The sequence below is a fragment of the Typopeltis vanoorti genome, chromosome 15, assembly GCF_054136105.1.
Source record: "Typopeltis vanoorti isolate ZY-2024b chromosome 15, IOZ_Tvanoo_1.0, whole genome shotgun sequence".
Lineage (NCBI taxonomy): Eukaryota > Metazoa > Arthropoda > Arachnida > Uropygi > Thelyphonidae > Typopeltis > Typopeltis vanoorti.
Genome location: NC_143563.1, coordinates 73,753,242 through 73,780,669, shown reverse-complemented (window position 1 = coordinate 73,780,669; position 27,428 = coordinate 73,753,242). Strand labels below are relative to the sequence as shown.

At 38.4% G+C, this 27,428-nt stretch overlaps 2 protein-coding genes across 4 annotated transcripts in view; one reads left to right on the top strand and one right to left on the bottom strand.

Moving 5' to 3' along the window:
• LOC150098890 (CDK5 regulatory subunit-associated protein 3) overlaps positions 1 to 15,212 on the top strand; it is a 143,934-nt gene extending 128,722 nt beyond the window's left edge. Inside the window, exon 14 of the mRNA XM_090405590.1 lies at positions 15,069 to 15,212. Within this exon, the coding sequence (XP_090261716.1) occupies positions 15,069 to 15,140 (72 nt within the window). The 3' untranslated portion in view covers positions 15,141 to 15,212. The remainder of the gene's footprint in view (positions 1 to 15,068) is intronic.
• Positions 15,213 to 18,909: 3,697 nt separating this feature from the next.
• LOC150098889 (basic phospholipase A2 RVV-VD-like) overlaps positions 18,910 to 27,428 on the bottom strand; it is a 96,595-nt gene continuing 88,076 nt past the window's right edge. For all 3 annotated transcript variants that reach the window (XM_090405277.1, XM_090405275.1, XM_090405276.1), the window contains exons 3-4: positions 26,888 to 26,997; positions 18,910 to 19,288 (exon numbers count right to left, since the gene is read on the bottom strand). In XM_090405277.1, coding sequence (XP_090261403.1) covers positions 19,122 to 19,288; positions 26,888 to 26,997 — 277 coding nt within the window. In that variant the 3' untranslated portion in view covers positions 18,910 to 19,121. The remainder of the gene's footprint in view (positions 19,289 to 26,887; positions 26,998 to 27,428) is intronic.

The window sequence follows — 27,428 nt, the reverse complement described above, 5'->3', positions numbered from 1 at the left end:
GGGAAGAAATACACCATATTATTTACTTTACGTATTTTACTATTGTATAACGCACTATTGTATACAAATACATACAATCTAGTGAGCCTTAATGTTGGAAGGGAGTCTTCTTTATCCTGTTCTACCGCCTCGTCTCCTCTTTGCTTGAACATGATAACTAATATTTAAGGAATTGACAGCGTATACTGGAAATATAGATTAAATAAACTTTAATATACACTTTCCGATATTTCGGCGAACGTCATGTTGCCATCTTCTTGGGAACTTACTAAAAAGACGTGCACACAGGTACTAATAACAGCAAATGAGACTGAAGCTAGGAAGCTAGCGTTTTCCTAAAGTCCTGATGGTGCCCCCTGGCGGGCTATATTGGTAGTTCTTGGCCTTTGGGCTGAAGTTCTTCTGATAAAAGTTTCCCAAATTTGGGGCAGTTTCATGCATCCAAATTTGTTGAGGTTTGGCATGTTCCTAAGGGCCGAGGCTGATTCCATGAATAGTCTTTCATACTTGAACTTGCTGCGGTGTATTACTGTGGCTTTCTTCCATCTTATTCTGTGGCGGGTATCCAGAGCGTGGTCGGCAAGCCCAGAGTGGCTGTACTGGTGAAATCGGATGTAATCCTTGTGTTCTGAGATTCTGATATTTGCTGTCCTGCCTGTTTGGCCAAAGTAGGACAGTTTACAGCTGCAAGGGACCTGGTATACACCAGGTAGGTCTAGGGGAAGTGGTTGGTCTTTGGTGGAGCGGATAAGGGATGCCAGTTTACTGTGTGGTTTGTAACAAGTGGTCAGGTCATGTTTTTTTTAAGATTTTATTGATTTTTTCCGAGGTGCCTCTGATGTAGGGAATAGTGATGGATTTAGAGTAATCTTTTTTGTGAAGGGGAGGGGGTGGTAGGTTGCGGATAACTGGGTTAAGTATTTTTTGGATTTTTTGGAGGGGGTAGCCGTTGGCTGAGAAAGTGTCACGGATGTGATTAAGTTCAGTGGTTAGGCCTTGATCATTAGAACAGATTATTTTTGCCCTGTTGAATAATGTTTTAATAACTCCATATTGTTGTGAGGGGGGGGGAATTGTTGGTGAATGTATCTGCCTGTATGGGTGGGTTTTCTATAAACTGAGAAAACCAAGGTTCCATCAGGTTGGCGGGTGACTAGTGTGTCTAGGAAGGGGAGGTTATTGTTTTCCTCTTTTTCCAGGGTGAATTTGATTCTAGGGTGTTGGTTGTTCAAGTGTGTTAGGAAGGAGAGGAGTGAATCCGGGCCATGTGGCCAAATAGCGAAAACATCATCAACGTATCGAAGCCATATGGTAGGTTTTTGTGGGGCTGAGTTTAAGGCTTTCTCTTCAAACATCTCCATGAAGAAGTTGGCCAAGGGTGGGGAAAGTGGTGAACCCATGGCTGTCCCCTCTATCTGTTTGTAGAATTTTTCCTGCCAAACGAAATAGCCTGAGTTCATCGTAAACTGAAATAGGGCTGAAATATCGGGAGGAAATTTAGCTTGGATTAGCTCTAGGGTTTCTTTGAGGGGGACATTCGTGAATAGGGAGGAGACATCAAAACTGACCATTATGTCATTATGTTGGAGTGTAAGGTTTTCTATACTGGCTTTGAAGTGGGCTGAGTTTTTTATGTGTGATGGTGTATTGCCAGTATAGTGTGAGAGCGCTTTGGCTAAATGCTTGGCTAGTTTGTAAGTGGGGGAATCAATGCCATCCACTATGGGACGTAATGGCACATTTTCTTTGTGTATTTTTTTTTTTTTTTTTTTTTTTTTATCACTTGCTTGAACAGGGATGAGGAACTGATCAAGGGTGGACTGTCTCTCTCTTTTTCAAGATGGTTTTTAAGTAATGAGTGATGGTGTTGTTGAACAAGTTTGTCATTCTACTCACATCAGCAGTGTGGGGGTGCCATTCCAAACAAACAGACTGCACCTTCTCCAGCTGTTCGCATCGGCCTTTTTCCCCTGCCATTCTCTTCTTCAGGTGAAATTCCTCTCTCTCTCTCTCTCTCTCTCCTTTGATTGCTGTTCGCTGAGTGCTCTGAGTTCTTCCATGGCCAGTTCGTCATCGTGATCCTCCACAAGCTCTTCTACATCAGCCTCATCAATGTCAAGATTCTCTGTCGTTGAAATGATCTATCTCATGGCTGCTTCTGATTCTCCAGCTGCTTGGTCTGCACTGTTGTCATCCTGAGAAAAATTAGGAACGAGTTTCTTCTATGATGGGTTCTCTGTGTCACTCCATCCCAGGCAGTTTTAATAAAGGAAATGCCGTGGAGAATGTTGAACTCAGTCTTCCAGAAGTCCTTCATTGTCTTGTCAGAAGAGTGAGTCATGTTGAAAAGCCGTGAGAACAAAGCCTTGGTGTAAAGTTTTTTAAAACACGCAATCACTTCTTGATCCATTGGTTGGATCAGTGACGTCGTGTTTGGAGGCAAGAACTGGACTTTGATAAAGTCAATTTCAAGAATGTCCTCTAAGTCTTGAGGGTGGGCACTAGCACTGCTGATCATCAGGGATCAGCAGTGCTTTCAAAGGCAAATTGTTGTCAGTGAAGAACTTCTTCACACTCTGGGCAAACACCTCGAAAATCCAATCTTTGAAAGCTTGCTGGTCTACTCAGGCTTGTGCATTGGATTTCCACATCATTGGCAGTTTGGACTTGATGATTTTCTTCCCAAAGCACCGAGGATTTTCTGAGTGGTAGACTAGATGTGGCTTTAGTTTCAAGTCTCCGCTTGTATTTGCTGCCAATAACAAAGTAAGCCTATTTTTCATAGGCTCATGTCCTGGGAGCTTCACTTCTTCTTGCGTGATGTAAGTTCGATTTGGCAAGGCTTCTAAAATAATCCAGTTTCATCCCCGTTAAAAATTTGCTGTAGCAGGTAGCCTTCCTTCCTGATTAAATCTTCAGATTTTTTTCGCAAACTTTTCTGCAGCCTCTTTATCTGCACTAGCAGCTTCCCCCCTGTCTGAGAACACTATGGATGCCTGTTCTACCTTGGAATCTGTGAAACCAACTTTGAATTCCTCGGTTTGATCTGAGGTACATTGTGGAGTTTTCTTCTGCAATTCTTCAAAAATTAACCTAGCCATCTCACAGATCATTGCCTGAGTTACTGGATCTCCCTTCATCTGTCTTTCTCTAATCCAGGTGATAAGCAGCTTTTCCATCCTTTTATTGATTGAAGATCTATTCTTGTCAGAAATCTTCATTGCACCAGCAGACACCCTAGTACCCATAATCTTCTCTCTCTGTTGCCACAGTTGACCTAGGAACGCCATACTCTTGAGTTACATCTGTCTACCTTATAATAAATTTAGTTTAATCCTTTATCCAAGTGTGAGCAAACAAAGTTTGCGCCTGAAAGTATCTTCAGGACTGGGTTAAGATGGTACAACACCAGGGCAACTCGTTGCAAAGGTGGAGCAAGCTACCAACACCCCTATCTCAGTATCTCCTATAATGCAAAACACATCTCCTTGAGGATGTCTAATGTTATGCATTAATGGAATGGCCACTACCCAGACTAGTTTCGACCTTTATTGAGGTAGAATGGGAGTTCATGTCTCTCATCATTGGCCTTTGGAGAATAAAGCATGCTGAGGATCAGCAGACAGTAAAAGAGGAGTATGATATAAGATAGAGTAGGATAGTAGGAGGTAAAAAGAGGCCTCAGTCAACCTGTTTAGCCTTATTGGCTAATTGGTCTGTAACATATAATCTCAATTTACCTGTTCAGAAAAGGTTAAACATAGACTTGTCTATAGTTCTCATATTATTTTATCTAAAGTAATGATTTACTGCAGTATTAATGGAGGTTCTTTTTATGTTACTAGATATATCCTTATTTTTATTCCAGGTAAATATATATATATATATATATATATATATATATATATAATTTTTTTTTTTTTTTTTTTTTTTTTTTTAAATAGGATGTAAATAATAGGACCTGTTTAAATATTTATTTTAAATCTAAAATAACGGGACTTAAGGTCCGGTAAGTAGGAATGAATAGGAACTTACTGAGGAACTTGTATACCTGGTACCACTGGGACTTAGAATGGGGAAGAGACTGGCCCGGGAGATGCCGCTCACGAGGAGCGGCACCGCCTCGCAGTAAGCCTTCGCCGCCCGGGTTCTCAGCTCTCCCCCCCCTTGTTTGGAGTAAAGAAACCGTGCCAGCGAAAGCTTTGTGGCTAGGGGAAACAGAGTGGTTATTCTTTTTCCTGGGGTGGGGGGGGATGGTGGGTTTTTTTTGGGTTCTAAAGAGATATACAGGGCTTGATGCGTCCCTGTATAAGAAAGCATATTATCGGTGGTTTGCAGTATTGATTCACAAATTTAAAGTCTCCTAGTAAGTGCCTTTCTTGTGCAAGAAATTTGTGTAAGTAGAAAAAGAAACCTTTTCTTATTCTTGCATACATTAAATTTGCGTCTCGTACCTGGGATTTTTTCCGTACTTTCCAGATGTGATATTTTAGTACATTGATTAGGAAGATAGTGAACTTTTGGGTTTTTTGGACTGGTGGCGGGAATTGTAGTCGTACTATCTCTTCTACTGTCAGCATGGGGATTCCCAATGCTGTGCTGAGTCTCCGCCAGATGCGTTGGGCTGGTGGGCAAAAATAAAAGAAGTGGTCCACCGTTTCCACGTCCCGGCAGACATCGCAGAATGGGTCGCACGGGTTAGGTACATACCGGGATTTCACCTGTTTCACCGGGAGCCGCCCGTAGGCTATTCTCCAGGCTAGATCCCGATGAAAAGGCTGTCCCCAGCTATTTTTGATGTCTCTGAAGAGAATTTCATTATTTGTACTAAGATTGGGTGTATCACGCCTGGAAAGTTGGAAGAAATCCCAGTATACTGCTTTGGGTTTGTGTGTGAGGATTGCTATTCCTCTGTCTCTGAGTGTTGTGATCGATTTCACTACTGTACGGTACCACTTGGGCACCCCCCCTTGCGCGGGGTCCAGCATAGTCCGTGATCCCAAAGAGGGGGAGGAAAAGTCCTATAAAATATCTAATTAGTAGGCCAGAAATGTGGTTGGAGTTTAAGGCCTTCCGTACGGTTTTGAACGTGTTTGCTTGTAGCAAGCTTCTGTGATCGGGCAGAGCATAACCCCCTTCTGCCTGTTTGAGTTGTAGATATTCTTTCTTTACTTCGCGTTTTCTCCCATTCCAGAAGAAATCCAGGAGTTCTTTTGATAATTTATTTTCTTGTGCCAGTGTGATGCCTGTGATATTGACAGTGTGCATCAGCATTGGGGTGACGATTGTTTTTATTACTGTCGCTCTGCCATAAAAGGAGAAGAAGGTTGGTTTGAACAGCCTTATCCTTTCCCTGCTTGTCTCCTGCAATTTTTGGATTGGTAGTGCTAGGGTGTCTGAAAAGGGCACGCCTAGTATAGTTAGAGGCTGTGCCTGTAGCGTTAAACCGTAGGGAAGTCCAGTGCTATGGAAATTTCCGAAACTTTTGATTTTGGTTTTTTGTGCGTTAACGCGAAGACCACTGACTTTGCTGAATTTTTGCAGCGTGTGCAGATAGATATAGATGGACTCAGAGTCTCTGAGTGTAGCCACTACATCGTCTGCATATGCCACTATTTTGCATTGTCTGGAGCCTTGGGGCAGTGGAATACCGTTAATTGCGGGGGTGTTATCAATTCTTTTAATTAGGGGTTCTAATACTAGGGAGAAGAGGAGGGGGCTTAGCGGGCAGCCTTGCCTAACCCCTCTCTTTATGCGGATTGGTTCTGTTAGAAACCCATTAATAGATAGTTGGGTCGTGGCTTCCGCATACATGTTTTTAATTGTACGCCGAAGTCTCGGGCCCACGCCTGTTTTTAGTAGGATGTTCTGCAAGTACCTGTGGTTGACGCTGTCAAACGCTTTCTCCAGGTCGGTGGAGAGAAGTGCCAGGGGGTATTTTTTCTCTTTGGCCAGTTTGATCAAGTCTCTTAACAAAAAGAGATTGAATTCCATAGATCTACCAGGGATCCCATAGACCTGTGAGCTTGTTATTATTTTTTCGATACCACCCTTAAGGCGCGTGCAGATAATTTTTGCAAAAATCTTGTAGTCTACGTTGGTTAGGGAGATTGGACGCCAGTTATTCGACAAAGTCCGATCTCGGTCTTTCTTGGGGATAAAGATGGTGTGGCTCTTAACGAATTCCTCGGGGATGTTTCCCGAAGTGAGGAATTCGTTAAAGATGTTTATTAATGCTGCCAATGCAAATTCCCAGATAGATCTATAGAATTCTATCCCCAGTCCGTCTGGCCCTGGGGTCTTCTTTGTTTTCATCATTCTGTACGTGGCCTTTAATTCGGCTGCAGTTATCGGCCTGTCCTGCAGGGCACTAAGATGATCGGGAAAACGTGTTGCGTCCCACTCACTGAAGTCATCCGTGCCCTGCCGGTCAGAGAAGATACCGATATACTGCTGATGAAAGTGACCGAGTATTTCGTGGGTTGAGCGTAAAATCTGGCCCTTCTCCTCGATCTGGTGAATCATTTTCTCATCATTAGCCGCCACCCGTTGTTGGTTGTAGAATGCGGCGGAAGGTGTTTCCAAATGTCTGAGATAGAGTCTCGTTCGAAAGTCGAGGTCCTCGACTCTACTCTGCCGCTCTTGCTGCAGTTCTATTTCTACTTGTCTGATGAGATCTCCGCAGGGAACTCCGCTCCGTTCGTTTGTCCGGTACCAGCCGAGTTCCCTGTAGAGATCCCTCAGCCGTTTGCGTTTTTGGTAGGCCCTTTCGCGTCCACATTTTTGGAACAGTTCCCTAGCCTGCCTCTTGAAGGTCAGCCAGTTTTCCCAGTCCCAGTTGGTGTTTGTCCATCCGTCACAGAGGTTCTGTAGCTGGTCGCTGAAAAGACTGGGGAAGGTAGGAGGGAGCCTCCAAGGACCTCTGGCTGTTTCCATCACCTCTGGGAGCGTGATTTTTAGTATGACCATCTTGTGGTCGGTTGTCAAGTTATGCACTGCGGTGTGACGTATCCTCTGAACATATTGTTCCAGGTTTTGGGACACGTACACCCTGTCTAGTCTTGTCGATATCTGGCCGCGGCCCCACGTAGTTTCTACTTTGGCGGGGTTATTCCGCCTCCAGATATCGACGAGGTCAAAATTTATACAGCATCGATTTAAAGCGGCAATGCCGCCAGTTCCGTTGTTTGCGTTCCCGCCTATTTTGTCTAGACGTGTGTCTTCCACACAGTTCCAGTCTCCTGCAACTATTAGGTGTTCTGCTCCCAGGAGATAGTTTTCAAGGGCAGAGAAGAAACCACTTCTGTGGTATGGATTGTTCGGGGCGTAAACTGCAGCAAGTCGGATGGTACGGCCACCATACTTCCAGTCCACCGTTACTAGGCGTCCTGGGGCGTCTTTTTGGACGTTGAAGAGCCCCCCCGCGATTGGGGGGCGAATTAGTATCCCCACCCCTCGCGAGTGAGCGTTCCCGAAGCACCAGTAGCTGGTGACCGGATAGCTTCTTGAGAAGTTCTCCACGTCCCAATGCTTATAGAAATGGGTTTCTTGTATCAGGAGGATATTAATTTTGTGTGTTAACATTAGCCTCCAGACAGCGCTTTGCGCAAAGGGGTTGCGTAGTCCGTTAGTGTTTAAAGTTGCGATTTTAACTTCCATGTTGGTGTTAGAATGAGGGGGGGGCGTTATCTGGTGTTTGTTTTATGAAACCCGGTTCTGGTTCCTCGTCGGAGCTGGTTGCACTTTGAGCATCCGAGACAATGACAAGCCTGTCTGTAGAGTCCCTGTCTTCGTCAGAGTCCATTTCGTGGACTTGGGGTTGTGCCAATTGATCCATTACTGGGGGTAGGCTCTCTAACATTGTAACGTCATTGTCGAGGGGCTTTGCGCCTATTGTTCGACGTTGACCTGTGGTCTCTGTTTCGTCCTCCGATGACATCATGCTGCTTTGTTTCGCTTTTTTCTTTTCCTGTGATTCCGTTTCTCTTGCGCGCTTTGTTGGGGGGCTGGGTGTGACCTCTTCCTCTTTCCTGCAAGCTTCATGGTTTGCCACATTGATGCTGGTGATGTTCTGTGTGTGGCGGCTTGCCTTGGGTATCTTTGGGGTTTTCGTTTCCGTTGCTGCTTCCTTTTCAGCCTGCTGGCCGAGCTCCGGAAAATCGCTCCTTGATATTTTCTCAGGGTTCCCGATGGGCGTTGCCCTAATCGGTGTTATGGTCCCTCCTGTTGCTTCTGAGTGTGTCTTGTACGGACATGTGTCCAATTTGTGGGTCAGAGCCCCACACTTAATACAGGGTTCTGTACAGCTTTCCATTTTATGCTTTGACGATTTGCAATTTCTGCATTGTATTCGAGGGCAATCTGCCCCAAGGTGTTCCTCCGAATTACATCTAAAGCACCTTTTTTTCACACCTGGGTAGTTCACCATTACCCTCGTTCCCCCCAAAAAAACAAAATTGGGGACTTCTTTTTTCATGTCAATCTGGATTTCAACGTCTCCTGTTTTCCATCCTTTATAGTCTGCATATTCCATTGCTTTAATCTCGTGAATTTCCCCCCATTGGCTAAAGAATTTCTTGACTTCAGGTTCGTTCTCTAGGTATTCTAGTGGAAACCTGGTTATTTTTAGCGTTTTTCGTAGGCTCCCTACTAGAAACGGTCTGATTGTTTGTCCACAACAAATGAAACCCTCTAATAATTTCTTTTTTGTTTGTTCGCTTTTGACCACTATTTGAAATCTATTGTTCCCATAAGGTATAAAACCGTATATATTTTCAGCCCCTACTGTTTCGATTAGAGCTCTCGCTAACGCCCGCTGATCTACGGGCTTCGTGAGCTCGATACCGAGCGTCCTAGTTCTAGGCAAAAAATGCGACATGGTTACAGAAATTCCTGACTACTGGGTGTAGAAAGGGAATGTAAGGAGGGGGGGGGGCAAAATCGAGGAACGTTGGGCGTTCCTCGCCGTAAACAAAACGATACCAGAATAGACGGATAAAACAGGCAATAAAAAGAAAAAAAGGTCTTACCAAAGCTGGGGTACTACTGTGGAATCTGAGCATGGAGCTCTCTTTTCGGGCCGTTGAAACTGGATCTTCTTGAGAGGTAGACGTCTGCCTTCGGCCGGAGCTTTCTCGGGGGTCCTCGGGAACTGTCTCTGGAATCCGCTGCGTTCTGTCGATGTCGATATTGAGGTCTCTTCAGTGGGAGCCAGGCCCAAGTGGAGATATCAGGCAGAAGCATTAGTAGGTCATCTCTACCTATAGGAATTGCCAATTGGTGTGCCACCCTTTTTTAATAATTTACTCTGGATTTAGAGAAAGATGTTAAAAGTTTATTTTCCACTCCCACTGAAGAGACCTCAATAAAGGTCAAAACTAGTCTGGGTAGTGGCCCTTCCATTAATGCATAACATTAGACATATCCTCAAGGAGATGTGTTTTGCATTATAGGAGATACTGAGATAGGAGTGTTGGTAGCTTGCTCCACCTTTGCAACGAGTTGCCCTGGTGTTGTACCATCTTAACCCAGTCCTGAAGATACTTTCAGGTGCAAACTTTGTTTGCTCACACTTGGGTAAAGGATTAAACTAAATTTATTATACTCTAACCAAGTGGAAAATAAACTTTTAACATCTGTCTACCTTATGCTCAACCAACCAAGTGTGCTTCTTTCCTGAATTATTCCTCTGTTCACTTCTCTTTAGACCCATTCATAAATTTCACTCAAAAAAATAACTGCAGATGCACAAAATTTTTACTTTCTGAAAAATGCAGAATTTAAAATTAGCCAAAAAACACGAGCAAACACCAACGCAGCCCAACAAGAAATGACAAATAACAACGCACAATTCCATGCACATGCATGCCCTGACCAACAAAATCCGTCGAATTGCGAGCCACCACTGTATATATCTACATGGGTTGCACCCCTGTGAGTGTATCATGCTGTTCTTCTAAGATTGCATACTTTTCTTGAGCATCCCAGACCCATATGAGTAATTTTCCTGGTTATAGGAATCTGAGTAGGGAATGAAAAGTAAAGCCTTAAGTATTGAGGGTAAGCTTGCAATAAAACATTTTTTTGAGGAAAAAAAAAAGAATGGGATACTGCAAAAGCAACGGTCCCAAAGAATCCACAGTGCTAAGAAAATAAAGCAGTTACCCAAGCCAGCATTTTTCAACAAAAATTATAGCCCATCCAGCTATGTTAATCCCACTATTTGGGATATTCTACACAGGATTGCAGACTACTCAGCTAAGCACTTGTTACTAGAACAAAAAAAAAAAAAATAATAATAGCAAAGTTTCAAGCACTAAAACAACAAGAAAGTAACAGACAATCCAGATGCCATATCCAGAAGAACAGCCAATTACAAACCAACGATACAAGGAGCAGCTAATCACCTACGAGCGAATTCAGGAGCAACCAACCACCAATGGACTATGTCCAAGTTATTAAAAAATCCAGCTACAATCTTAACTTAGGGGAACTCGCATTTCTGGAAAAAGGCCTGAACTATGCTATTGCACCAAGGTCAGTTAACAAATTGGATTTCATTTATCATATCAAAAGAGGGCTAAGATCCCTCCCTTACAATTTAGTCAACAAAATATGAATGGAAACATCATAGATATTAAATTCTAACAAACAACTAATGTATAACCTAACCAAAGCAGATAAAGGTAATGCTACCGTTGTCCTTGATCAGATAGTATACCTAGAAAAAATGAACCATTTTGTATCCAACCTCAACTGCATCAAAGAGAAACAACAGAATTAATCAAATCAGTGATCACATGGTCAGAAGAAACAACCAAAAAAACTAATACTGCATTATGCCCATGCTCTTAGAATTTATGGCCTGCCAGACACACACAAAACAAACACATCACTATGACTGATAGTTGAAGGAATTGACACCCCCTACTTATTACTTAGCCAAGAAATTAGCGGCCACACTCAAGGAGTTGGTAGGTTACTTCCCCTCCAACAAAAAATACACAACACTTCATAAACAAAATTAGAAACATCATATTCAATGACAAAGATTTATTTATTAGTCAGCTTTGATATAACTGCCTTTTCATTAATGTACTGATCAGTGATACTATTCTTCTCTTACAGAACATATTTCCACCCGACATCACGGCCCACTTTAGCCATGTACTCTGTTCTGGGTATTTCGTGTGGCAAAATAATTTTTACCTACAAAAAAGAAGGTATGGCCATGGGTTCACTATCCCCTCCAAAGCTAACTTTTACATGGAAGACTTCGAGCAGCAAGCTCTAGATTTGGCCAGCCTAAAGCTCAAAGTTTGGCTCAGATATCTTGACCATTTGGCCCCACGGCCGAGAAACATTAAATACATTCCTAAGCCACCTGAAGAAACAACACAAAAATTTTATAAAACGATAAAAATAACATAAACAGAACTACGTTAAACATTTCTAAAGTCCTCTCATATTGAGATTTCTTCTGTTTGGGCTTGTTCTTGTTGCTATATGGATTGTGGATGGGTCTCCTCCACATTCTTGGAATGATCAATTAATCATTTTTGTTCAGGTTTGGATTGCTGTTGTTGCTGCTTGACTTTCCCAGTTCTGTTTGTTACAATGACAGTTTAAGTATCTTAAACCAAAGAATATTTGTAATTCAGTACAGTTAAATATGTTTCCCTGTGTTTGTGTGTATTTTCATATTTATATAATTTAATATGTACTCCGTTTTTGAAAACCAATTTTACATATTTCGGAACAAAATTCGGAACCTGAATTTTGTTATATAAAAGATGGAGAGAGCATTGTACATCTATTGTAGTTAAGTTTGTGAGTGGTTAAAAAAGCAGAGCTAGATTTTACGCTCATGAAGCAGTGGAACAATTTCCTGTTGAAGTAGATGTGAATGAATTTAAGAGAAGGTATGGTAGCTGGTGTGAGTGATGATGTGTGGCCTCCCTCAGTGAGTCCTTGACTACTGGAAGTTTCAGATAAAACATTTTCAGTGAGAAAAGAACAGGATGGAGGAGAATATTGCTAATGATAGTGGAAGAATTGCAACCAACAAGAAAGTAGGATTGAGGGAAGTAATGCGTTTGAAGCTGATGTGAAAAGAAAAAATATAGTTGGTTATTACTGTAAGCCACCAGGGTTTAAATAGGAGATATGTAGTGTTGAGAGCACATATAAGTTCCTAGTGCATTTTACTGAGTAAATGCTAAAATTTTTTTAGCATTTTTGCTGGATGGGAGAGAATAGTGGTCACTCATGGAGGTTGTGTAAAGGACGTGATAAGTAAAAGCAATGAGGACTGGATGTTTTTACATCGAGGCCATGAATGAGTTTAAGAAGTATGATATGGACCATGGTTAATTTTGGCCTCACCTCTCAATGGAGATACTCATGTAATAATAATAAATTGCAGAAAAATTGTTACTAATTAAAATCGGTTCTCTGCAAACTGTAGATAAAAATTTGTGGTATCATTTTATCTTTTGAATCAGTTTCTGAAAATTTTGGAAGATTAAACAAAATATAGCTTGAACTATATTTTGTTTGAAATAATACTGGGAAAAAATCTTATTACAGAATACAATAAGTTTTCTTACCAGTATAATACATGATTAAAGAAAAAAAAATAATGCAACAGTTTATTTGTGAGCTTAGGAAAGTGTACTGTTAAGCTCTTTCAAGTGTGCTGTATATCCAGTTCCTGTGTTTTGATGTTATAAAGCTTTTTGTGTGTTAAATCAATTTTAACTCTGTGTTGGGCATTGTGGTCATATGGTCCTGTTTCTCCTGATTTGAGGACCTCTGTTTGTGGTGCCACAAACATTGAACTCCGAGAGGTATCTGAACATTGTGGACAATGTAATGCTCCCTACTTTCTGGCATTTCATTGGAACTGACTATTGTCTCTTTCAGTAAGACAACAATGCACTTTGTCATAAGGCTGCTCTGTAACTTCGTGGACATGAATGTCACCACACTTGCCTTGCCTCCATAGAGCGTTGATCTCAACCTTGTTGAACATCTGTGGAATGAACTGGAGCAGCAGGTGAGGTCAAGGGACATCTGTCCCAAAACAGTCCAGGACCTCATTGCATGCCTACAGGAAGAATGGGCCAAAATTCCTATTGTTGCTATCATATGTTTGTGAAAAGTATGCCCATAGGATTGCTGCAGTCATCACAGTAAAAAGAAGTTCTACATCTTATTAAGGCAAGCACCTTGGCTGTTTGTTCCTTAGACAATGGTGTCTGTTGACTTCTTTTCAAGCTGTGTGTATATATATATATATATATATATATATATATATATATCCATAGAGATAACTAGCCTCACAATTACTCAGACTGCTATCTGAAAATGCAGATTATTTCCAGTTGGAAAGAATTTAACACCATCCTTTTGTATTAAATGCAGTAATGAATACCTGACTCTGCCTGATCTTGCATATTTACGAACTATTTGTCAGAATAATAATTAGACATTTTCTATATGTGCAAGAGTTAAACATGTGCTCAGTAGATGTAAGGTTTTCTTACATACTACTGACAAAGCCAAATGAGGTTTTGTCAGCAGTATGTAAGAAAACCTTCCATCTACCAAGCACGTTTAACTCTCAAACATTTAAGGAAAAAGGCATAAATAGCCTTTGCTGTTGTGAACAGTTTTCGTGAGTGAAACAAAAGTTGACATGATAAATATAAGCATGGAATCTACTTATTTTCATCTATTATTTTAATAAGCATGTTTTGTTTTTATAATGGTTCCATCCAGGAATGATTAACTTATAAACACATTAACCCTGCAGCGGTTAATGTGTTTATAAGTTAAAAAATTGCAGCTTAGGTCATGTGTAGCTGAGAGATACATTCATTACTAGTATGTGCTGAAATGCGATTAAAAAAAAAAAAAAAAAAAAAAACACTGCAAATATAATACATGATGGTTTATTTTCAGTTACAATCTAGAACTGAACAAAGAAAAAAAAAAAAAACTAAACCAATACTGTACTGACATTGGAGTTCGCAGTATCTCTCAGATACAATTTACTATCAAATATCGCAAACCTTTACATAATGTGTTAAACTAAACTGATGGCATAAACAGTGCAGAATATCACTCGTAATATATGTATACACAGCTAGTCATGACCTCCAAGCTATACTGGATATGTGTAAGAATATTTGTATTAAAACAATTTGTATCTGTCAGATCAGCTGCGACCTCTGCAGGGTTAATATTATTGATGTTATATTATATGAATTGTGGGCTAGCTAACCTAAACCTGTAGTACTTAATCACATACCAGAAATGATACTATTTAAAGCTACTTTAGACCTCCAATAAGCAAGGTGTTGGTCTCTCTCTCACACACACAAGGCTGCAAAAATCCTCTACTATTTAAGTCATTCGAATTCATGTCCTGGAGGATTTGAACCACAGCTTGTATATTAGGAAGTACAAATGCCATTGACTTTTATTGAACTCCATTTAGATTGGTAATGTGATGAAGTGAATTCAAATTGGCATATAAGTTGTATACATTTATATTTATTACTGAATACATAGCTGAACAATTAGCAAATGATCTAAAATGTCATGCCTAGGCATCAACTAGCATTAAATTAGTTAGCAATTCTAATTCAGGTGATGGAATCGTCACTTGCTTAGATTTTCTTTATATTTTTCAAGAAACATTTTATATATTGCTTCAGTGGACCTTTCTTTTATCAGACTGGTTTGAGTCCTATTTCAGTGTAAGGAAGGGTGAAGAGATAGTTATCTGGTGGGTGCACTATTATTTTCATCCATTCACTTATATTGTACACAAGCAACTGTACACTTATAAAATTAGGGAAATCTTATTATTCATATTGAAACGAAACTTATATTTTATTCCATATCTTCTTGTTGTTATAACTGTTCATGTGATGGAATCGTCTTTTAATAGGATTGGTAGGCTTAATTCTCCTACAAATGCATTGTTTGATTTTGTTTTGATAAAATAAAAAATTCACACAGAACAGTTACCATATATTGATTTATTCTTTCCCTTTCAGATAGAAGAGGATATATCAAAGCGGTATAAGAATAGGCCAGTGAATATTATGGGAGGAATTGATGCAATGTGAATTTTATATATCCAGTTGTATTTTTAAAGAAATATATTTTTTCTGGAGATTAAAATATTTTCAGTTGTGTAACGATTGTTTTTATTTTACTGTTAGACATATTCATGACAGACTAAATGATGAGACTGCATTAACGTAAGTCTGAATAATGCTTCAAAAATTTAAATTTATTGACAAGATTAACTGAAATTGAAGAAATAACATAGAATTTTTGCCTGGGCATCATGAGTATAAAATTCAAATAGTAAACACGGAATATGGCAGAAGGATTTTGTCATGAACTTAGTAAATATGAGAGCAGAGTGGTGCAGTGGAAGCATGCTCTGCTAAGAATTTTTTCTTTAGGACAGTGGTAGCTGTGAGGTACGTAATCTGTTACTCTGGCATGCTTGAGACGTTTTCAGTTAGAGTCCGACCAGGTTTTAGTACCATGATCAGAGACTAACTCAGTATCTTAAATTTGCCAACCTGGTTGGCCAAGTGGTTAGTGTATCTGCTCTCCAGCCATAAGGCTGCGGGTTCGAATTCCACCGTGGGCATGGACATTTGTTTGTGAAAATACTAGTGGTAGGTGGTGTGGTGTAGATGAAGGATAGTTGCAGCTGGAGAGCGAGTACCATCCCTCAATGAGTCTTTGGACTCCCTTGAGGTATTATGTAATAATAATTTTTAGATAATTTTTCCTAGTACACTGACTCATAACTAGCAAACTGGTAGAAAATGCATTAATAGTTTGTTATAATGGTGTTTCCTATAGTGAGTTGATTTTACTTACCAGACATAACATCAAATTCCTGATATTACATGATTAAGTTTACATTATTATTAACCTATCAACAATTTATCTCCAAATTAATCTGCTGTTTATCAGGACTCCAGCTGGTATTGTTAGATCTTATATTTGTCTTCTGGGTGGTTCTAACTGCAATCCACTTTGATCTTCTGGGTATTTTTCTTACCATCTTTACATTAGTTCTAATCATATCTTCTTTAGAAAGCTAACAATGTCAAATTCCTTCCTAATATTTTTTAATATGTCAGTGCTTTTTTTTTTTTTTTTTGCACCATCCTGTATTAAAGTAAATTACACTTGAAAAGAAATTATGTTCTTGTTTAATCCTTTATCCAAGTGTCACATGTATCTTCATGACTAGGCTGTTTGTATATAGAAGCTGTTGACTTCATATCACTTGTCTCAGTATCCCATAATTTCACGCATACTTCTTTTCAGATGTATATGACTTATGATGGCCATCCTCTTTAATATGTTTACTGTCTTTTGTGCTACAATAAACTTTCAAATGCACTTTGTTTGGTCTGCTATGCAGCAGCATCTGTGGGGGAAGAATTTTGAGATTTTTGTTGAGATGTTTGTTGGGAAAGGCAAATGTTTTCACTACAGAATATTATTTTCATTACAATACTAAACTACCAGTAGCATAAATGCACTGCTTGAGAAAAAGTCAACAGCCCCCCCCCCCCCATGAGCAGTTTTCATGCACCTTACATATACATATAACAATGGCTTAATGCACAGTGCTGTTTGATGCCTTTTCCATACATAAGTATGCCTTTGGACAGTTATGAGCAATACTGAGGAAAGATGCAGTGAACTTGGGTTGGTGATTTTGATGAAATACTTGACATTAAAAACAAACTAATCCTGCATTAGTAGAAATATTCCAGTCGTTGGAGCAATTATGTAGAAAAGTAGTTAGACTTCCATTAACGGCTATGTTTCTTATTGTATATCTTTAGAAGACTTTCTATTTTTACTTACTGAATATGTATACACGAAATACACTGCTTGGAAAGAAGTCAACAAACATTTCCATGGGCAAAGAGCATCATGACATATAACAAGTCACATGTTTGCAGCTGGTATAAATCGGAGAAATATACTCCCAATTCAGTGCCATTGTCTCTGGGTGAAATGGCTGCAAGAAGTGAACTGACAATGTGAAAGAGACATTGTGATGGGATGTCATGTTGCAGGCCTATCCGTTCAGCAAATTGGGCCATCCTAGGTGAACAATCAGTGATACCATACTGGGGTGGAAGTGCAGGGAGTTAACTGAAAGCACTACCTGTAGCGGACAACCCACCACACTTACCGAACATGACCGTAGAGCTACAATGGATGATAAAAACTACCGTTCGTCAGCTGATACATTGAATGTATAGTTCCAGGCATCGACTGGAACATGAACCTACAATGGATGATAAAAACTGCCGTTCGTCAGCTGATACATTGAATGTATAGTTCCGGGCATCGACTGGAACATGAACCTGCGCAAAAACATTCAGAATCAAGGTTCACAGCATTGGTTTCCATAGTATGACTGCAATATGCAAACCAACATGCAACGTCATCTTTAGGTACAAAGTGCATGTACAGTGGGATGCGGTAGTTTGAAAAGCTGTATTATGCAGCAACAAATCACACTATACCCTATACTGAGCAGATACATGATGAACACCTCTTACCAAAGTGTGATCCCAACTATAAAATTCAGAGGCATTGCCATGAAGGCATGGTCCTATTTTTTCTGGTTTGGCCTGAGACCTCTGTTTATGGTGCCATGAACACTGAACTCTGAGAGTTATCTGAATCTTGTGAACAATGCAATGCTTTCTACTTTGTGGCATTTTTTTTACAGACCTGACTATTTTCCCTTTCAGCAAGACAATGCAGTTTCACAAGGCTGTTGTAACTGCATGATTTGTGGAGATGACTGGCCTCCACAGAGCCCTAGTCTCAACCCCACTGAATATCTGTGGGATGAACTGGATCATTGGGTAAGGTCAAAGGACATTTGTCCCACAAGTCTAGGACCTCATTACGTGCCTACAGGAAGAATGGTCTAAAATTCCCATTGATGACTGTCATGTTTCTGAAAAGTATGCCCAGTAGGATTTGCTGCAGTCATTGCAGTGAAAGGAGATCCTACATCTTATGGCAAGGCAGGTGCCATGGCAGTTTGTTCCTCACATTATGGTGTCTGTTGACTTCTTTCCAAGCAGTATATACCAACCGAATATAGAATTTCCTTTAATTATTGGCTTATATAATACATTCTGAAACAGATTTTCCCCTATCAGTATGGTTTGATCTGAATGGAAGCACAGGCCACAATTTATGGCCTATTCTAAGGTTAGATGCAAATAATGTGATTTGTCCCTTCTTGTGGCAAATGTACTCTGTTCTTATGTTATTTTCGACTTCAGACACTTTGTCAAATTGTCATGACTATCTGCTGTATGATTCTGCTCATTTGCACTATTATTTATTTTTTTTGTGGTTGTTTCTTTGTGAAAATGGCTATCAAATGAAAAAGTGATTTTTTTTTATACGTGTATATACAGTGATTTCTAACTTGTGATGAGATCATTGGAATGGAACCCTGTTGTAAGCTGAGAACTGATTGTATATTGCTATGCATTATGGGAAGGGTCACTACCCAAACCAGTTTTGCCATTTGAGCTTTCAATAAGAAAACAATATCCTTGATTCTGTTTCCATGATATTCACAGTTAAGTTCAGGACTTTCAGCTGATAAATTTTCTGAGAAGGAATAGACAAATAATGGATTATGATTTTGCTCTTGCTTAGGCCTTAAAGAATGTTGCATTAAAAATAACTAAATATTTATTGATTGATTATTAATATTGTATAAATTTTATAACATTACAAAGGGATTTCCTTTTGCTGAATTTCAGACAGTAGATATTTAAAAGATCATTTTGATCTTGACTGACTTAATGGTAGTTGAGAAAAGAATATTTGATGCATGCTTTGAATTTACAGAATTAGGATAGCTGTCTAATAATAGTAGAAAATTTCTTTTTTTTTTTTTTGTGTGGTAAACAATATTTTATACAGTTATGATTGAGATCATACATCAATTGCACACTTACATTATAAAGTTTGAATTTATAGTATTTACTATCCTGTTTGCAAATACAGATCTCAAATTACTGTTATCTATATCTAAATATAACATTCTGAAAAATTACTGTGGGACTATTATTACAGGAGGGCTTTTCATTTGGACAAGGATAACGGCTGACACAGCGAGTAAATTCTCGATCACACTCACATAGTTGGGCAGCACACTTTTGGGAAACTCCTGGCATAGAGGCTACTCCTTAAAAATAAAAAATAAAAATTTTGCTAAAACTTATTTTAAAGTTATATGACAAAACTAAAATTACTCCAAACTTCTAACATTTGCTTTGGTTCATGACCTATAATGCAAAGAAACCAAGATTAGTATATTATTGACATACATCACCAATGATCAGTAGGTAGTTCCGTTAGACACAAAAGAACTTGGCCACTGCTTTATGCAGCTCCATTTATTTGCCCAGCATTGTCTTGGTCAGAACTGCCATCAGATATTAATTTAACTTATCTTTTAAATAAGAAAAACGCATCACAGAGACGTGTAATCACACTCAAAATATTATAAACTTACATCACATTAGTTCCATAGACAGGCTAAGGATTATATAATTCATAACCTCTGTTCTAGAAACAAACCATGATTTTGAAAAAAGCCAACATGACATGGACCTTACTTTTATTCCCTTGAGCTCTGAAGATGACTCATGTTGAAATGGCTCACACACCATAAAACGGCACATTTTTATTTTTAATAGTTCATTCTTCATGTGAGCCAACCATGCAAATATTGTATGTATTCCTCATCAGTTTTTAATTCCATATTTTTATCTCTATTCAGTTCTCTTCTCAAAAAAAGTTCCATACATTTTTAATCTAATTTATTTATTCATGTGGTGTTCTCCCCTATCCCTCAACCATTCCTTAGGATTGGTTGAGCTCTCCTGGTGAGGGATTAAGTATGTATTTTATGACTGTAGATCCATGTGTGTTCATGGGAAGAAAAACCAGAGTTGCCAGGTGAAAAAAAACCCTTTACCTCCATTATGAGACCGGCTAACTCACCTTTAGTTAAAAGAGACCAGATAAAGGTTTCTTTCATCACGGACAGGAATCGAACCCAGGTCTTTCTGACCAAAAGGCTTTGTCTATACCAACTGAGCTACGGAGGCTCTTTTAATCTAATTAATGGTCTTTAAACTCCTTTATTGCTTATTGTTTTAAAAGTTCCTCTTATATTTTTACCGATTTTATATTTCCCAATGTTGTTTCATCAAAAAATTTTTAAAGTAAACACGAGGATCTTACAAAGCTATATCAAAAATTATATTTTTTTTTTTTTCAATATATATCTTAATTTTAACCCAATACTAGGGGTGCCCTATTAAAAAATAAGCACATGTGTACTTGTGTCTAATTAGAAGAGCAGCATAAAAAATTTTTAGAAAAATAACATCTAAAACATGTTTTTTTCATTTTACTTTAAGCCTCCGGTAAAGAGGTGACAATGAACATCAGACAATAGATGTCTTCAAAGTAACTTAAACTCCCAACACCATAGTCCAATCTTTATTGTTTTTGGCAATACAATTCTCAGAGCTCTTGCAATCCTTATAGCTGGAGCTTCAATAGCAACACTTAGTGTGTGTGTTTGCTTACTTGGGAAAAAAGGAATAAAACCAAGTTTATAAAATTGCTGTATCTTTAACGTATAACATACCCAAGATTAAAAACTTTCTACATCTTTCTCTCATCCTGAGATTTTTATTTAATAAGATCAGAGCACCTTGTGGCAACTTGTATAGGTAAAATTTATAAGTTCTGCATTACTTCAACTTTGGCATCTCAGGGTCTGGCTCCCACTGACGAGACCTCAATAAAGATCGAAACCGGTGTGGGTAGTGGCCCCTTCCCTTAATGCATAGCATCATACATGTCTGCAAGGAGATGTGCATTGCATTATGGGAGATACAAAGGAAAGTGATCAGAGCTTATTCCACCTTTACCATGAGTTGCCTCAGACCTGAAAATACTTCATGCATAAACTTGACTTACCTGCTTGTTTGCTTATTTGGGGAAAAAGGATTAAAACTAAGTTTAAAGAATTGCTTTGTATCTTTAACACACACACACATATACATCATCATCAAATCTCTGATATATATATATACCCTCAAGGGGGTGTACAGGATATGATAGTACAACAATGAAAAATTTACATCATTACTAACTTCCTATCTACTATTTTCCTCCAAATCAGTCTGTTACCTGTCAACACTCCAATATTATCAGATCTTATATTTCTGTCTACTAAGACACTTTATGTTGATACAGTAAGAAGTTTATTGTATCAATCTACCGATATCTTGGTCTTCCTCTGGGTCTTTTTCTTTCCAACCTGGCAGAGAACACTTGTTTTGCTAATCTTTCCTCCCATTCTGTTCAAGTGACCATACCACCTAAGATTAGCTCTGCTAATGCATTCCTGGATGCTGACAATGTCAAGTTTTAATCTAATATCCTCGTTTTTAATATGACATTGCCATTGATGCCATCTGTTCATGCCCCTAATCTTTCTCAGGACTCTCATATCTGCAGTCTCTAGTCTTTGGTGAAGTATTTTACTTCTGACCCAGCTCTCAGATCCATAAGTTAAAATTGGTTTGAACACTGGCTTGTATTCAACTAATTTAGTGTTTTGGCTAATTTCTCTCTTATTCCATATAAATTTATTCGGTTGACTTCCTACCATACCAGCTTTGTTGATTCTTTTGTTTATTTCCATATTTAATTTACCATCTTCACTAAAAATCATGCCTAAGTAGCTGAAATGTTTTACTTGTTCTATAGGTTCTTCATTCATAATGCAGTTGATATTTTCAATGTTTCTGCTTATTTTCATTGTCTTTTTCTTTTTAATGCTGACCTTCATACCATATCTATTACAACAGTTATTCAATTTGTCAGGAATCTTGCAGACATGTAGTGGATTTATTTAGAAGTATAACATCATCCTCATAAAACAAAGAGCCGAGATTAACATCTCCAATTTTGATATCAGGTTTAATACCACTTTCCTTCGTAATGTGACCCATATAGATAATGAATAACAGAGGGAATGATGTACATTATTGTCTGACACCAGATTTAACATTACATTAAAGCACCTTTCTGTACCTCCTTCAATTCTAACTACTGACTTACAACTCAAATAAAGACTTGAGTGCTTGATATAATACCCCATTAACACTATATAACTGTAGTGTTTTGAATAGCTGTTCTCTTGGCACCTTGTCATATGCCTTTTCCAGATGTACAAAACTTAAATGCAGAACTTTATATTCCCATGATTTCTCAACTATCTGTCATAAAGTGAAAATCTGATCCTGGCAGCTTCTATTTGGCCTGAATCCAGCTTGTTCTTCACCAAGCTTTTCTTCTACAATCCTTCTCAAGTATACTTGAGAAGGATTGTAGAAATACCTCTGTAATTCTCACATTGTTTTATTTCCCTTTTTATATATGTGTACTATGAGAGCTCTACTCATCAGGAATTCGTCCTTCTCTCCATGCCTTCTAAACTATGCAGTGCAGCCACTGTACGACTTTTATACCTCCTTACTTCACCATTTCTGGTTGAATATCATCTACTCCTGCTGCCTTTCCACATTTTAGGCTTTTGATGGCTTTTTCTACTTCAAGTATGGATACGTATTCCTGACTGCATGCTTGGTCAGTGTTTTTTACCACTGTGCTGTCATCACTGCTTGTTTCATTTAGCAATTTTTGTGAAGTAATTACTCCATACTTCAAGGATATCTTTTTCTCCTGTTTTCATATCATCTCTAATTCTTTTTACATAACTCTTTCCTCCATTTCTGAGTTTCTTCAGCAACCTCCAGAATATCTTGCCACCATCTTGATATTTATTTTCTATGTTCTTACCCAAGTCCTCCCATGACTTATGTTTAGCTTTCTTAAATTTGTCTCTGTATTCTCTAAGAGCACAAGCTGACTTATTTGCCAGGAACTTTTGATATGCTTTCTTCTTTTCCTTCACTGCCTCTAACTTCCTGTGTCCACCCATGGAGTTCTGATTTTTCTATCCTTGCAGACAACCTCACCACATGCTTCTCTAGCTGAATCAATCAGTGTTTTCTTCAGAGTTTGCCACTGAATCTCCAAGGTTTGGTTCCTATTCTCAAACTCTCATTTTTTCTTCAGTCATGTTTGTGTATTTTAGTCTTCAGTTCACATCTGAGAACTGCTCAACTTTTAGTCACTTCAAAAAACTTTCTTACATGTTGTTCTTTTCAATATGAAATTCTATTTTATCCTGCTCAAGACTAAATGGTGATCATTTCAAATCCTCTGTACACTCTGGTGTCCTGCACCAGGGATAAAACATCACTATCAACAGTAACATAATCGATGAGACTTTTCTTATTCCTTGCCTCTTCTCTCCATTTGAATTTGTGCACATTTTTATGTTGGAACAGTGTGTTAGTAATAACCAGTCCATGTCCTGAGCAGAAATCCAACAGGTATTTGCCATTATTAGCTTTGCTCTTTCTCCAAATTTTCCCAAAATATTTTTGTATGGCTGACAATCATTTCCTACTCTGCTATTTAGATCTCCAACAAGGACTACCTTTTCCTTTTTCATTGTGTCAGTTCCTTTCTCTAAAAATTCCTCCACTTCTATTCTAGTCGAACCTTCTGTGGGACCATAGGCACAAATAAGTCTCATTGTCTAGTTTCCCATTCTCATATTTGCCCACATCACTCTACTTGAGACTGCCTGCCATTCAAGAAGATTAGTCTCGTATTAAGTCTGTGCGGTTAGCCTAGTGGCTATGCCTGGGGAAGGAGTGTCCTAGGTTCCATTCCCATCGATGATGTGAGGAGCTTAAGGTTCTGCCACAGCCAAGTTAGCAGGTCTTGGGTGTGGACAGGGGTTTTTCATTCTGCAAATAGGCAAACCAGCCTCGTGAACACACACGCATACAGTCAGGAATACTTACGACAATCCCTCCAGCCATAAGTCTGAATTGTCAGCTATGCCAGTCCTGAACCCAGATAAAAATAGAGGGGATTGTGGGGGTACCGTACCTCCCCATAAAAGGGGCTCACAGCCATTGAATCACCATACAAAACGAATGAAGCCTCCTATTTAGTATTGAACAGGAGGCTACTCCTTTTCCTTGATTGTCATTGCCTGAATATAACATTTTGTATTTATTGCTCAGAAAGATCTCACCAATTTTTGCATTTTGTTTCAGTCATCCCTATTATGTCGATCTGATACTTATCCAATTCCTCAGCTAGCTCCATTTCTTTGCCATTCAGGCTTCTTATGTTGATAGTACCGATCTTGAACTCTGGTGATGTTGATTTGGGGTGGATTTTAGGATTTGTTCCAGTAGCTGAGTTTTTGCTGTTTGCCCTTTGTTCTCTGGCGAAACAATGGGGGGGCTTGTTTAACTGGGTGATGCCCCAGCCAGCATGAAATTTTGTCATGTTGTACCATTATTTGAAATTTTGGTTTAAGCCAATAAGAATACAATTTGTTCAGCTAAATCCCAAAAATCTGAGAAAAGTAATAGCTGTACCCAATATATTAAATCCTTTTGTTTAGCAGTAAAGAGTTTATAGATATATTAGACTTGCAGGTTTTTCTTCCAGAAACCAGTTTTTCGTCCCCTAAATTCAAGAAAATCGACCATAGAACTCTCACTATTTCAGACATTTAAAAAAAAAATTGTTACGGACCACAAGATGGCAGCACTTGTTGAGCCGTCTCTTCACTGCAGGCCGCTTAAATTACCGATAGCCTTGGGCCAGTGGAGACTGAACTGCTCACTCAGTCTACAAAAAAGTTAGATACTGCTAAAATGGCCTCACCTACTCCCTATAAGGGAATAAAAAGTGTTAGCTGATTTTGACATATATTTCTTGTTTCAGAAATGCCGCAACTCATCTCGCAGTATTTGATTTTTTTTTTTTTAATTTCCTGACATACTATCGAAATAGGTGCTCTAGCAAACACAATAAAATTGAAGACATCATGAGATAAGATGCAACTAGCAGAAATATCATGCCAACATAATTAGTTGATGCTGTTGGGACTAAGAAGATGAAAAGAGGCAAGATTCAGTTAACGAAAAAGTATAAAATTATTTGTTCAATACTAAATATGAAAATAAACTTGTTACATTGAGAAACTTTCAAAAGGGATAATCGGACAGACATTTGTACCTGTGGTCCTACAGAAGGTTTTAATTAGGAAGTAGATGAATTTAAGTTGTTAGAGAGTAACGACAAAAGTAAAGTTGGTCTTGTGTTTGAAATGAATCCCAGACATAAAAATGCTTCAGGAAAATATAAAGAGAGATAATGGTAAATGCTTGCTAGATTTCTGTTCAGGATAATAAGTCTAACATCAAGTTTCAAAATAAAGAGATGCATAAGGTCACTAAGAGAAAACATAGAAAAACAAAAGTTTTATTGATAATGATATCTGCAGACTGGTTCAGGATGCAAGGGCATACCTGGGATCTGATCATCTAGTTTTGAGCAGAATAAAAATAAATGTCATACTGAAAAGAAAAATCTATCTTTGAAAGCCCACTATCTTTGAAACTCATTCACTTTTCTCTAGTATTATTTGCATATATGAGTTTATCTTTGAAACTGCTTTCAAAGATAAACTCATATATGCAAATAATATTAGAGAAAAGTGAATGAACTGAAAACTTGATGGCAAAATTGGAAGAGAATATTGAATGATTCAGCCCAAGAAGCATGTGTGAAGTTGTCTGTAAAAATAGGAAAATCAGAATAAGTAACTGCATAAAATAATGCTAATGTATGGAGAGCATGAATGAGTTTGCTACATTGGGGATAGCACTGTGCCTATGAGACTGACAAGTTTTTTTTTTAATATAGCAGGTGTCGGGTCTTTACCAGTGAATTCATTAAAATCCCCATTAGATTATTCTTTCTACGTGCATTTTGCTCTTTGCAACGGCTCTAGCAGTCAATACCCAAATATTGGGTATTGACCCAAGTATATTGACATTATAGCCCTGTGGTCCTGATCTCTCTCTCTACAAGAAGCTCAGTTCTGATACCAGGACCCATTCATTGGTGTGTTATTTCTGCAGGAAATGAACCATTAGTCAAAACAAATAATCAGATGGCACTTCATCTAGATTGTACAATTAGCTGAAGGAAGATGCTTGATTTTTCTCATTCCAAATTACTGTGAGTGTCCATTTAAGTCTTCTTTATTGTCTTCTTGAAACTAGCTAGCTTGAAGTGGACTAGGCTCTTGCATTTCCTAATATAATGCACAAATTACAGCTACATGATTAGTGAGTTAAGCCACTGACTGTTTATTTTCTTATAAGTGAAGATCCACTTTTCAATGAAAATAATTCCTTCACTAAAAAAAAAAATGTCAACAATTGGTCAGCATCCAGAAAAATAATAACCTGAGGGTAGTTAATTTTAAAACTTTATCAACAGTGTAATGGTATACATGAAATATATATTAAGGTTTCATCCTAAAGATAAAACCATTCTTATATGAGTATACAAAGTTTTGGCAATGTTCTTAATTCTATGAACCAGTATATAACTTATGTGAGAAAGAGAGAGCAGTTTTGATTATATTAAAAATTTTATGCAGGCAGTCATTACAGCTTAATTCCAGTATGTTTTTAGTGATAAGTTTCTCTTTAAAAATATCACATTAAATGATGAGTAAATTTTACAATGTTATTTAAGCCTTTGAAAATCAACAAGTATTAAGGTTCAATTAAAAGTTAGGAATACTCACCACAGTGTATATGACCTGAATGAGAGCACTGCCAAGCATAGGGCACAAAATATATAAGTGGTTGTGGACAGGAAACAAAAGTATAACACCAATCATGTTCAAGACAGCATCTAAAACAAATATTTGAATATAATTAATAAAATATTGAAATTGCTAATTTTTTAAAAAACATTTAAACAAGTTCCAAATTATGTACATTCAATTTAAAAGCATTAATATGCGCAGTCAAAACCAGACCAGCTCACATCCATCATAGAAGAATTTTATCACATATAGGTAGTTTTCTGGCCAACTCAACTCAGTCTTAGAATCTGAATGTATAGTCCATGGCGTTAAGGTTTCCATGAACCTACCTAACCCAAACTTCACCCTGAATTAAGTGGACACTGCGCTCTTCCTTGAAAATGATCAATGGATATTATTATTATTCAAGCACCATGGAGTCAAAAGACTCATCGTGGTAGGTCTATCATACCACTCCTTAAACTCATTGACCGTTCTCGCTCTCACCACTCTATCAGGCAATGCATTCCATGGTTCA